Genomic DNA, 13,198 nt, shown 5'->3' with positions numbered 1-13,198 from the left:
AGGGTCCATTTGGGATCCATCGCCTGTCCTTGGAGTGGTGCTGAGGATGTTGAGATGTGCTGCCGTGGGTGGCAGTTGTGCCTCTGATTTGGGGCGCTGTAGAGCGGGGCCCGTCTCTCCCCCGGGGCTGTGAGCTCTCCGCTGCAGCACGATCCGGGAAACTCATTCCCAGCATCTCCTGCTGCCTTCCCATCGCCCGCAGCAATCCCTCCCCTCACCCAGGGGGGTCATGGTGAGCGTGGGAAGGACTCTTCCCCCTGTTCCAGCGGCTCGAGCTGTGGTTCCAGCCCTGCACAGAATGAGACTGATGTTCTTTGCCTCCTTTCCCTCCTACCCACCGGAAAACAGATCCCTCTGGGTCTGGTGAGATCCCTTTGCATCCAGAACGGAGATCCTGTGTTTCTTCTCTTGGACAAATCCCAGCCTGCCAGGACCCACGCTGCTGCCCTGTGTTGTCCCAGAGCTGATCCCCCGGAGCAGGGGAGCTCGCCGGCATCCCGGCTGCGTGTTCTCTTGGCAGATGGTGCTGGAAAAGTTGTCTCTCTTAAAGAAAACATATGCACGTGGCGGTTTCGGTCTCCTCCATCCTCCCTCCCTCCGTGTCTCTCCTTGGGCTGGGCCAGCTGCTCCCTGCTCCCAGCCAAGCCTGAGCTGCTGTTCCTGGCTCCAGCTCTGCCCGGGGGAGAGCGCGGCCGCCTTCGCTGTCTGAGTCTGCTCAAACGCCAGCAAAGCTGGGAGGGGGGGGAAAAAAAAAAAGCTGCTCCTCGCGGCTTGCGGCTGAGAAATTCCCCAGCTGTAGGATTGCTGAGGAATGGCGGGGACAGCTCGGCTGGTGGCATCGCTGCTGGGGGGAGGCGGGTGGGATCAGACGGACCCCATGGAGCTGGACATCCCAGCGCCATCCAGCTGCCCTTGTGCGGGGGTGTGCCTGTTGGGGACCCTCACCCGGGGTTGTCCCCACTGGGGACGCATGGTCCTCACCAGGACGTGGCCCCGGCTGCAGCCCCTCTCCTGAGAGGCTCCTTTGTGCTCAGGGATTTCCGTAATGCCGTGGCTGGAGCTGCGGCACGGTGTCGGGGATTTCGGAGAGGGGCAAATCTAGGCTTACCCCCTCGCCTTAGGCCATCAGCAGCTGATGAGGTCGGGCTCTAATTTCTTTGGCAGCAAATCACTTAAAGGTGGAACACCAGTGGGAGGCCATAAGCGGAATGCTTTTCCCATTACCCCGCTCCGGTGTGGGGTGCCCCCGGGGAGGGCAGGAGCTGTGCTGTCCCGTGGGGCAGCTCAGCCTGGCAGGCACTGTCACCGCAGGCTGGAGATCAGGCGTCCTCCCCACCCTTCACATCCTTCCTGCTCTTGTTTTCTCCTGCCCGGCAGTTTCTCGGGATAATAACCTTTTGTTGTGTGTGGGGCCGTGGCCGAGGTCTGTCTCTGCGGCGGGGTGCTGGCATGGCCACCCAGCTCTCCCACAGGGTTTGTATCCTACAGTGCCTGCAAGGGACCTGGTTGGGGTACATGGGCTTGGAGGAGACGTGGACGCTTTGGTGCATGGCTCAGAGAGGGTGCGTACCTCTTCTTCGTGCTGCTCCTGCAGTGCCAAGGGACAGTGAAGAACCTCATTGATTCCCCCCCCCGATTGCTTTTGTGTTGACCTGGAAAGGGCTGCTGGGGGCTGAGGGTCACCAGCGATGTCGTGGTTTTGGACATGCCGTCCCCTCCGCTCTGTCTGAAATAGCCGCAGGGCTCAGGGTGAGTGTCCCCTGAGGATGGTGGGGCCCTGCCGAGGCTTGGTACCTGCTGTGCCACCTGATGTGGGCATCATCCTACCTCTCTGCTGCTGGAAGGAGCCATCCTGCGGGCGCAGGGTTTCCATTGCACGTCTAATCTGTCGGGCTGTGACTAAGGACAGAGCAGGGACCTGGCATCACCCCATCCAGCACAGCCAGCCCCCAACTCTGTTCTCCCATCCACTGCAGCAGACCCGGCAGGGGCTGGAGACTCACCCACTGAAAATATCCAAATTACCATATCAGCTGCGGTTTGGCTGTGGCTCCTGCTGAGTACCCGTGGCTGGATGCTTTCCACTGCTAATTGGGATCGCTCGGCTGTCTCCTGGCTCGCCTGCCATCCTCCATCGCTCCCTTTGTGCTGCGTGTTGGCAGGGAAAGTGGCGGGATGCATCCAAAGGGCGCTGGGTGTGCGTGCCGGTGCAGCCCCCGCTCCTCCAGCAGCCCCCCAGGTGGAGACACAGATGCCTGGAGGAGCCCCCCCCCAGCCAGCGTGAGGATGCTGGGGCAGCAATGCTACAGCTGTTAGGGCAAACATCACAAATCTTAATGTCTTTTGTCCTTTTAAAAATATATATATATATTTTTTAATGCTTCTATCACTCAAATCCAGCTGGAGCAATTTAAATAATTAGAGCAATTTGAATAATGGAAGCAATTTTAAATAGGCTACAAAAGGCCAGGCCTCGTGTTTGGGGCTGGCAGGCGAGGTGCCCGGCACTTTGGGTCGGTGGAGACATGAAGCTTTGACACCGAGGAGAGGGACGGTGGCACCGCGGCACAGTTTGTGCCAGCGTCAGGAACCTGCAGCACCCCTCCTCTCCTCCCCGTGATCTTTAAGATGACTCTGCCCATTTCAGGGTGATCACAGGCTCTGCCAAAAGGTATTTTGTGGCAGCTCAGCCGTGTTTGTTTGAGCCCCTCCTTGTCTCTCGGGGCAGCGATGGCTGTGGGTGCTGCCGCGGTCCCTGCTCGTCCCTGGGGAGCACCCAGAACTTTCTCCCGGTTTGGGAGTTGCGGTTTGGCCAGTGCCCAGGAGATGCTGTGAAGCAACAAGTGTCAGTCAGGCTGTTGGGTCTGTAATGGAAGAATGAAGTCAGGTTTTTCTATTGATGGCTGGTGTCTGAGCCGAAACACCTCCTTGGCTAACGGGGCGGGTGGTAATTAGAGTTGTGGCTGTATAAAAATGGAAGCAGGTTGTTTACTGAGCTGGTCCTGACCAAGGATTTATTCCTGGCCTGGCTGGTGGAAAAACCTCGGAATTGCCCCCTCCTTCTGCAGGTTCTTGGGGGGTCTGGCCAGTCAGGGCACCTTTGGGTGCTGGAACTGCCACCTTTCTCCCCAGACCCAGCTGCGGATGGGCGCAGCTCAGTCCTGTGAGGAAGGGGAACATCTGCTTGTGTTTCGGCGCGCCTGGCGTCCCACCAGCCGCCTCTCCCCTTCCCCCTCCTTTATTTATAGCATTTCACCAACATCTGGAGTTTGAGCCGATTCGGCGCTGGCTGACTCCGAGCTGGGGGACGGAGCTGGGTGAAACGTGTGCGGCCGGGGAGTGGGGGGGAGCCTTGAGCCCTTCCCAGCAGCGTGGTGGGGGGGCCACAGCATCCCGGCGTGGAGCTGAGGACCATCCCGGGGTTGGGAAGCCCCAGGAGCATCCTTGCTCTGCTTTTCCCAGCGATGGGAGGAGAGCTGCCGCATCCTTGCCCTGTGGCGCAGACCTGGGGGTGCTCTGCCTCCCCCCTCGCAGCACTGCTGGCCCATGGTCCCGCTTTCTGGCTGGGTTTCGAGGCTCCTTTGACATTTGCCATCAGCAGTCAGCACACACACACCCGCCCCCCTTCCCCAAAGTGTCACCAAGGTCCTCCTGGCCCCGGGGGATGCAGGGCTACAATAGCCCCCTTTCTGGTGCTGCGTTATTGGGAAAACTTGAGTCATTCCTGGGGGAAGGGGAATGAAAACCAGCCTGGCTGTAGCAGGCGGCAGCTCCCTGGCACGGCCGCCAATGGAGGCAATAATCCCGCTCCTGGCTGTGGTACCAGCCCAAAGCCTCCCCGGTTCTCACGGCGAGCAGGGCTGTGGGCACCGCTGGCAGCCACGGTGAGGGCTCCCGCTTCTCCCAGCTTTCCTCATCTTTGTAGTGTGAAAGACAGCAGATTTTCACATCTGGGAGGTGAGGACCCTCCCTCCCCTTCCCAGATCAGGGTGATAAGCATCTGCTTAAAGTTAAGTGCATCCCAAAATCTGAGTGAAGGCAGCTGGCTTTGAGCTTCCAAAAACATTATAGTAATAATAGTGGCAATTAAAGCTTGCCTGCGGGTCACCTCGGCTCCTAGTATAACCATTACTGACAAGGGAGGGTGCCTGTGTTAGGGCGGGTGTAAATGGGCCCCTTGTTCTGGCGGTGATGTGGCCCTGGGCCCCCTTCCTGCACGAGTTTCTCCCCCCATTCGGCTCTTTCCCGGCTCTCAGTGTTGCCCTTTGCTGCTCTGCCTGCTGGTGTTCGGGCTTTGGTCAGGGTCCTGCGCTGCTGGAGCTGCCCTTCTCTTCTGCAATTCCCAGAGGCAGCCCTGCATCCCTCCCCTGCATCCCTCCCCTGCATCCCTCCCCTGCATCCCTCCCCTGCATCCCTCCCCTGCATCCCTCCCCTGCATCCCTCCCCTGCATCCCTCCCCTGCATCCCTCCCCTGCATCCCTCCCCTGCATCCCTCCCCTGCATCCCTCCCCTGCATCCCTCCCCTGCATCCCTCCCCTGCATCCCTCCCCTGCATCCCTCCCCTGCATCCCTCCCCTGCATCCCTCAGTGCTCACTGCCTGGAGCAGAGAAGCCAAAGTGCAGGAGTTGGAGAGGTCCTGGCTGGAGGCAAGACAGCAGGGATGGACACCAAAGCCCTGAGCAGTGTCCTTTGTCCCCTGAGGACATCTTGGTGTCCCAAGGCGGCCACGGGGCAGGACAGGAGCCTGGTGTCTCCTCGCCCTGGCAGGCTCTGGCAGTGGTTTTCTTTGCAGGGAGCAGGTGAGCAAAGGAGCCATTTTCTGACTGAAAACACATGTGAGAGGAGAGGAAACGCCATGGGAGCTGACTTAAAAGAAAATATGTTAACAATGTAAATTAGGCTCCTGCCTGTGCTTTCTCCAGCTCGGCTGAGCAGAGGCGGAAAGGCTTGATGTGTCGCAGGGTGATCCGGAGCCTGGAGTGTGTCCGGGAGGTGCAATTCCTGACAGGGCTGATTAGACCCTATTTAAATGCCCCCAGGGAATGGCAGAGCCCACGGGGCTGGGCCGTGGAGGCGATGTTGGGAGCAGCCCTGAAAGCGCCGGTGGGTGCAGAGTGCCAGGGGTGAGGTGGTCCCAGGCAGGGTTGAGCCGATTAGGTGACAAGCCCTGATCTCCGGTGATTATGCACTGTGACGGGGCCAAGGTGGCCATCAACGCCCCTGGCAGATAAGCTCAGCTCGGTTTGAGCAAATCCCCATTCTGAGGGGACAAGTGGGGCCAGAGCTCTTGTTCTCCTCACAGTGTGGCTGTGGGACGCCGTGCGCTTCCCGGCTGTGCCGAGAGCATTCCTTCAGCCTTGGAAGAGGTTCAGGGGTTGAATCCCCTTGCTGAGGTGCACAGCAGCATCGTGGCTTCGGCGCGCTGGTCTGCAGGAGCTGCTCCGCCTCGCGGTGTGCCAGGACCCACCGGGCTCCTGCAGCAGATGGTACCGACCTGGCTTCGGCTGCTAGACTAGCTCTGTGTCTGTGCATGTGTTCCTAGGATCATAGAATGGTTCGGGTTGGAAGGGACCTTAAGGATCATCTAGTTCCAGCCCCCCTGCCCTGGGCAGGGTACACCTCCCACTAGACCAGGTTGCTCCAAGCCCCATCCAGCCTGATCTTGAACACCTCCAGGGATGGGGCATCCACATCAGCCCTCCTCCTCCTCTCCTGGAAGACCTGGGAGAGGCAGATGTCCACACTGGCACTGGTGTTTTATTCCTGGAATAAACCCCCAAAGCCTGCCTTTTCAAGGTGGTTTAGCCCGTCACAGTGTGTGCATTTGTTTGTGCGGTGCGGGGAGCTGTGGGGTGGAGGGGCTGGAGATGGTCCTGGGACTTGGCCGCCACCGGCTGGGAGCATCCTGGGTAGGGAGAGACCCACGGCTGCTGTGGCTGGGTCGGCCAGGGCTGGGCTGCTGGGGAGTTTGCATCGTGCTCAAAAGCCTGTGCTAACGCCCGTGTGATGGGGGTCTTTGAAAAGCCCTTTTTCATCCCCAGCCCTGCTCCGAGTCAGGCTCTGGGTGATGGTTTGGAGGCAGGGATTAGGCAGTGAGCTGGGGCTGGGGGGAGCAGGGGGGCAGCCCCATCCCAGAGCTTGGGGCTGGGTCAGCGGTGATGGCAAACAGGTCTGTGACACTGGTGGCCTCGCGGCGTTGAGCTGGGGCTGGTGTGTGGGTGCTGGAGCCGAGGAGGGGCTATTCGAGGGGCAGGTGGGTTTTGCATGGACAGTGGAGCGCGGGGGGCTTCCTTCCTGCCACTCAAAATTCAGGAGGTGATTTTGTTTCAGGAAACAGAAAAGACCAAAATGCCAACGATTTGGTGCTTCTGCAAGTGGATTCTGCTTGCATGGAGGTTGGCAGCTGCTAATTAATTGCATGGAAACCGCTCGTTAATCAGAGACGGTGACATTTATGATACCGGCACCATGGTGGAGTGTGCCTGAAACATCCAGGTGTCCAAGACGGGAAGGGTCCTGGGCACTGGAGGGGGCTGCGCGGGGGTGGCACGAAGCCTGTGCTGTGGCATCCCAGTGAGCTGGGGGGGGTGTCCCCAGGGGACCCTGGATCCCAGCAGCAGCAGCACTGGAAACTCTAAGGGGGGAAAAAAACATCAGATGCTGCAGGAGTTGCAATGAGATTGTGAGAGCTGGTAACACCCAACCACTGTTTGGTTTTGATTTGTGTTTTTTGTTTGTTTTTTTTTTTGAAAGTATTTCATTGTTATTTAATGTCTTGTTTGTGCATTTCTAAATGGACTGGCTTGAACAGCGTTTCTGAAACCTTTTTCCTTCTAAAATGACAATGATTTGCCTCAAGCAGCAGCTCCAGGGGTGGTGTGGCAATGCAGCTTATCGTCCGAGCAGCGTTTGTCTGCACACACCCGTGTACCTGTGGATGGGTGTAGACACTTGATACTTGTAGGTGGAGTATGACATGGCCATGCTATTGCTTCTTAATATAATTTGTGAAATTAACGGCCACCGGTAGTATCTGGATACCTAGAGGGAAAAAAAAAAAGAAATTGCTGCTTTTGCAATTTTTTTTTGCGCGCAGTTTCTTCTGCACGCAAACAGACAAAAAGGTACGGTTAATTTTTTTTTTTCACTTTCTAGTATACATGTGAATCTAACTTACCTAAACTTAACTAAACTAAACAAAAAAGCTTTTGTGTTCTTGGCGTGTGAAAGGGCAGCAAAGCCGCCTCTGGAGCAATACCGAAGCCTTTCCATAGGGGTTTTTCTCTGCACGCAGGTGAGCGACGGTGGGTTTCTGGGAGCCCAGATAACGTGCCACCGTTACAGGGAACGCTTTGTCGCAGGGCTTGGGTTTCACAAAGGCAAAATCCCCCCAGGAGCTTAGGAAATATCTTCCCAGAACACAACCAGGGAAACGCTGGCACCGCTCGAAAAGAAAAATAAATAGCAGAGCTGGCAAAGAGACGCAGCAGCTCCGTGTCAACAGAGCGTGTAAGGCGAAGTGTTTGAGCATGTACTCGGGGCTGGGTGAAGCGAAGGGAGCGTCGGTGTTTGCTTAATCCCAGAGAGGGGCTTTGCGGAGCTCTGGTCTAAGACCTATTTTTTTTTTTTTTTTTCCAGTGGCCGAGGATTGCGTTAGTCGGGAGGTTTAAGAGCCCTGCGAAAGCCCCGGATCATCTCTGTGGTGGGATAAGCAGTTTTGCCGGAGGATTTCTGCTCAGAACAGATGCTGAATGGGGATTATTTATTTATTTATTTATTCTAAAAACAAAGGTCTTGAATTCCTTTCGGTTAAGGCCCTCGAATTCAAGATTTTGTGGTGAAAGCGGAGCCCAGCCCGTGTGGGACATGGCACCGCTCGCCACCCTCGCAGCCAAAGGGATCCTGCAGACGAAGCTTCCCCCTGCGCGGTTTATTTGTTGAGGAATTTGATTTCACTGGCGATCCCGGGGGATCCCCCGACGGCAGAGGGTCTGGCCCAGCTGGCGTGTCCCCCCCGCAGCCGCTTGCTGAGCCCCGGGGATCCCCGTGATGGGACGGCAGCTACAGCGCGGCATTTTTGGGTGATTTTTCTCGGTGCTTTCCCATTGCTGCCTGAGCTCTGGCCCTGTAAAAACGACGCGAGAGGAAAATGGTTTAAAAAGGTGCTTTTTAAACCCAAATAGGTGATCCCGGATGGGTTCCCTTCTGCTTGTGAGACGTGCCCCCTTTTCCTAGCTGCGCCAAGCCCTGTGCATCCTTTAAGGTCGCGCGGATCCGACCCTCTTTGGCCGGTTGAATCATTTCCTGTTTTCTTCACTTTTTGAAGAACTCCAAGGCAAGCTGGAAATATTTGCAGATAGGGTGAACTAACTGCTCCGGGGCCATGGGAAAAATACAGGCGTGCTAAATCTGCGGAGGGAGAGGATGCGAGCGCGGGGTCGTGGCTTTTACTTACTTTTTAAAGTATGTCCTGAATTTTACTGAGCAGGTAGCTGAGGCGCTTTGGGAGCTGTTTTGGCAGGAGCTGGGTTTTATTGATCCGGTGAGCGTTGCACCAGTTGGTCTTGATGTCACACCGATGATTTAGATGTTGCATTGATGATTTTTTTCCCTTTTAAGAACCAATCTGTCCACTGAGGTGTTGATGCCAAGAACATCTCCCCGGGCAGGTATCTCTGGGTCTTTTTTCCCCCAGAACTTGTCCTGGTAGCATCCACGTGCCCCGCAAGCTCAGCTGCAGCGTGTGAGCAGTTGGTAAGGCTTTTCTTGCAGCTCCCTCTGTGCTTTTTTTTAATCTCTGTGAATGTTCAGCTACAGTTTGCAGCTGGTCCAAGCAAGCCCCGAAGACTGCGATGGGTGCTGCTGATGGCGGCTCTCATTTTTAACTGCTTTTTTGAAGCATTTGGTGCTCTGCCCCAAGGAATCTGAGTGGCCAATGTGTCCCTCCTGCGCCCGGAGCGGCGGCATCCTGAGCGGCTCTGACCTGGCGTCCAGCAAGGGCTGGTCATCTCGCATCCATCTTTTCTTCCCAGGTGCTGGGATTGGGCTGGTCAAGCTGGTCCTGGGTCCCGATCCACTTCTGTCTTCCCTGTGCATTGCATCCGTGGCCAAAATTCCCCCTGCTTTTTTGCCCCAGGACTCTGGCACCAGTCTCACGCCTCACCGTCAGAGAGCAGCAGTCGCCACGCACCCGTGGGAGCAGATGGGTGCAGCTTCAGCCCCTTGCTTTGGCGGGGAGCGCTGATGCTCAGCCCTGGGGAAGGCTTTGCTGTCACCTCCCCGCCTTGGGGTTCGGTGGGGCTGGGGTCCCGCGGGGGGTTCAGGCTGCCAGCCCCGCGGGGACTGTGTTTGGAAGAGCTCAGTGGGAGGCAGCAAGCTGCAGAGGGAATGGAGGAGGCGGTTCGGTGTGGTCAGCCGCCCTGGGGAGATGTGGCTATAAGTGATGGGGGGGAAAATAGTGGCTTTTTTTTTTTTTTTTTTGCATTTGTGTTCCCAAGAAAAGGGCTGTGTGGGGATGGAGGCTGCAGTCACGCCAGAGCCATCCCCTGAGCTCTTCCAACCCACCAGCTTGAGTATTTCATAAGCGGCTTGAGGAGAGCTGTGCTGGGATTGTTTATTTACATCCCGTTGAGCCGGCGGGTGCCCGTGGGTTGGAGCAAGCGCCGGACGGGGCAAGGGGGAGATTCCCCCCACAGTGAAGCCATCGCGGTGGGTCTCTGCCTTCCCTTACCCCGTCCCCAGGTCCCACCCCATCCCCAGGTCTCATCCCATTGCATTAGAGCCTGCGGTCGGTGCTGGGGGGTGTCCGGAGCCCCTGCTTGCCGGGTGGCCATGGTCACGGCTTGCAGTATGGGGACACGTGCTCTCCGTGGCATGAAGTGGGTATTTCTTGCTGGGATTATTTGGGTTTATCTCTCATCATCTGTGGCCTCTGTCCCCTGCCAGCGGCAGCAGTGTCACCCCGGATGGGTGTGTTTGTGTCACCAACGGTGCCCATGCTCGGTGCAGGTGACGGCTGATGCCCCGTGCGCCTGGGGATCCTCTGGCCCTGAGCTCTGCCCAGTGGGGAGCCCAGCTGGGGACAGGGACATGCATGGGTAATATTAGTCATGTTTTGCTGTTCGCATTAATGCGGTGCCCGTAGGTATGGAGCGAGGGGCGGTACCCCGTGGCCATGCCGAAGGAAAAAGGCAGCAGAGCCATCCCCCAGCACGGCAAGTCCTTGCAGGTGACCGCTCTGCGTGTCCCTGCCTGGCGCTCCTCTGGGAATTTCCTTCTTTGAGGGGATGAAGGAGGTGGGATCAGCCCCTGAAGTGACTTAGCCGTGGTCGCCCCGGCAGCAAGAGCCGGCAGTGCCCAGCCGCCCGGTGATCGGCTTGGATGCTGTGCCCCTCCTGTGGGAATCAGGTATTCACCTCGGGGGTGCCATTGGCAGGTCACCGCTGTCCCCACGGGAGATCAGCAAGTGCTGGTGAATTAATTCAGCTCTTCACTGCCCTCCGTATTTGCCCCACCGTGACTTGCAGTGGCCAAAATCGCCTTGTATCATTGCAAATGGAGTTATTACCTGTCATCATTGACGCACGCAAGGACCCTGCGGATAGTCCGGCTCCACGGTGGCAGTGGGAAATGTCCTTTGGCTTGTTTGGCTCTTGCTGTACAGGGTCTATGTGCAGCTGGAACCCCTTGGGCATTGGGGTTTTCCATGTGAGCGGTGGCCAGGCCAGGTCTGCTGGGCATCAGCCATGGCTGTCCTCAGCTCCCGCAGCCCTTCCTGGAGAGGAAGCAGCTTTTAAGCCATAATGAGGGTGTTTTGCAGAAATAACCCCAAGGTGCTGCGAGTGCAAGGAGCTGCCGGCACAGGCAGTTCCAGCGAGAAGCCCGCATGGGGCACGTAGGAGCCCCAGAGCTGCCCGAGGAAGGGAGGGGGTGTAGGTTTGGTGTTTCATGGTGCCTTTTGGCAAAGACGGGAACGTGGAGGAAATTGCTGCGTGGGCTTTCAATTTGAAAGGAAGGGCTGTAAGAGATTTCATCGTAAATGCAATCTGAAAAAAAAAAAAATTAAAGGTCTGATAGCAGGAGGGGAGCAGCATTTCTTTTAATGAAAGATTAAAACTCAGCCACAGGGGGTGTTTTCCTTAAACTACAGATGAAAATGAAAACCTCTGTCTCCAAAGCGGTTCTTGCCGGAGACGTGGTGCTGTGCCGTGAGCCGGTGCTGCCCAGCGTGTGGGCTGGAAGGGGCTGTGCAGAGGCTGGTGGGGGCAACGGCATCCGAGGGAGTGTAATGGGTCCAGCAGACCTGGAGAAAAGCTGGTGTTTGTTGCTCCCCAGCTGCCCTGAGGAGACGTAAAGTGTTTTCCATGGGATGGGGGGAAGGCGCTAACCTCTTCGCGTGCTCCTGTACTGTTCATCCTACAGCAAGCTCAGCCTTTACAATCTGCGGGGAGCCATCAGGCGTGGGGTTCGTCACCCCGGTCCCCAAAGCCCCTCTGCTGGGAGGTGATCAAACCTGCAGGTGATGCCAGTGTCACTGGGACCGAGAGCAAGGCACTGCCTTAAATAAATAACGAAGGTTAATGCGGTGTCTCGGTGGGCCTGTGTGCTTTGCCCGGGCTCTCGGGTTCGGTTCCTCCCTGCCCGGGGCTGTGGCCATGGGGCTCGGCCGTTGCCGGGGGGCGTCTTGGCTTATGGGTGGACTTTATCTGGGCTGCTTTTGATGAAGGAAATGCATTTTTTGTTTTGTTTTAATTTTTCTGGAATGGTTTCGGACAATTGATTTTCTAAAATAGACTCAATGAGAGGAAATTCATTTGTTAAGCTGTCCCCGTTCAGGGTAACGGGAGGACGGGGTGCAGATACGGTGCTTCCTTGGTAGCTTTATTTATGATTGCATCTACTTTAGAGCAAAACTAGACCTATAAATTAAATCTTTTGTCTCCCCCCCCCAACCCCTCCTCTGTTAATCAGGATTTAAACGGACAGAAGGAGCTGTGCCCACGTCTCTGCCACCTGAAGAAAGGTCCCAATGGCTACGGCTTCAACCTGCACAGCGAGAAGTCCCGGCCGGGGCAGTTCATCCGCTCGGTCGACCCCGACTCACCGGCCTCCAGAGCGGGGCTGCGGCCCCAGGACCGGCTGGTGGAGGTAACAGCGTGGGGGCTCGGCATCTCCTTTCCTGGGGAGCCTCTGGGGGTTTCCTCGGCACATGCCATGCAGGGGTGTTCGATCCTGCCCAGCCTGGCAGGAGCAGCTGGGTCCTGTCCCCATTTCACGGGTGGGAAGAGGGACAGCAGAAGTGATGGGACCCTTGGGAAGCCTGAAGCTGAAACAAACCCCCATCTTGTGACCTTTTCCGTCACATCCCCCCTGTATTCCTCCGTAATACAGAGCTGTAAGACCCATGTGGGTGCTTGGGCAGTGGCTTTGTGGTCCTTTGGCAGCTCATTCAAAGCGGGCACTTGCGAGCGCTGAGATCTAGACGGTGCTGCTGACTCCGGCTGGCACAGCGGAGGGTCGGAGCAGGTGAACTGCGCCCCTGAGCCCATCCAGGTGGCTCGGGGGTGGCAGCGGGATCCTGTGGACAGATGGGGTGCTTGGTGGGTTCCCATCTCCCCCCTGCAGCACAGCGAGTCGCATGCTCAGTGGCATTGCCTGATGCCACTTGGTGCTGGAGCTGGAACTGCAGCAAAAGGGGTGTGGGGACACGTGTGACCCGTCCCACCACCAGTGCAGGGGACAGGGTGGCCTCCCACCCAGCCACACTCCAGTCTGACGTCCTGCTGCGGGCGTAGGGACACATTGGTGCTGCCTATCTGAGCTGATGCCTGCCAGGCAGGCGTTTGTAAAAAGAGGGGAAAAAACCTTTGCAGAGATTTTAAGATGCAAAATGGTGAAAGATGGGGAGAAACTGCTCTTGGAAGCAGCTTCCTGGTTACCGAGTACTGGACAACGCAAGTTTTGATGGAATCGCATCTTATGTTTTTCCTGAAGAATGAGGTTCCCCCATCCAGAGCTGCCTGGGCTCTGGGCAGGGCTTGAGCAGGAAGAGGGACAGGCAGGGCTTGATCCGGCAGCTGGTGTCCCAGGCACGGCGGCCATCACCTCTTTGCCTTCCGCACCATGGGAGGACCTGGATGTCCCCCGCTCAGGGGCGGATGCGTGGCCCTTCCCCAGGAGGATGAACCCCAAAACCCT

At 57.2% G+C, this 13,198-nt stretch overlaps 1 protein-coding gene across 1 annotated transcript in view; it reads left to right on the top strand.

Moving 5' to 3' along the window:
* Nucleotides 1–13,198, top strand: part of NHERF2 (NHERF family PDZ scaffold protein 2) — a 40,917-nt gene that overhangs the window by 16,357 nt on the left and 11,362 nt on the right. The window contains exon 3 of the mRNA XM_063342721.1: nt 11,972–12,148. Coding sequence (XP_063198791.1) covers nt 11,972–12,148 — 177 coding nt within the window. The remainder of the gene's footprint in view (nt 1–11,971; nt 12,149–13,198) is intronic.

This window comes from Chroicocephalus ridibundus, chromosome 8 (genome assembly GCF_963924245.1).
Source record: "Chroicocephalus ridibundus chromosome 8, bChrRid1.1, whole genome shotgun sequence".
In the NCBI taxonomy this organism is placed as follows: domain Eukaryota; kingdom Metazoa; phylum Chordata; class Aves; order Charadriiformes; family Laridae; genus Chroicocephalus; species Chroicocephalus ridibundus.
This window is presented reverse-complemented; position numbering and strand designations above follow the sequence as displayed.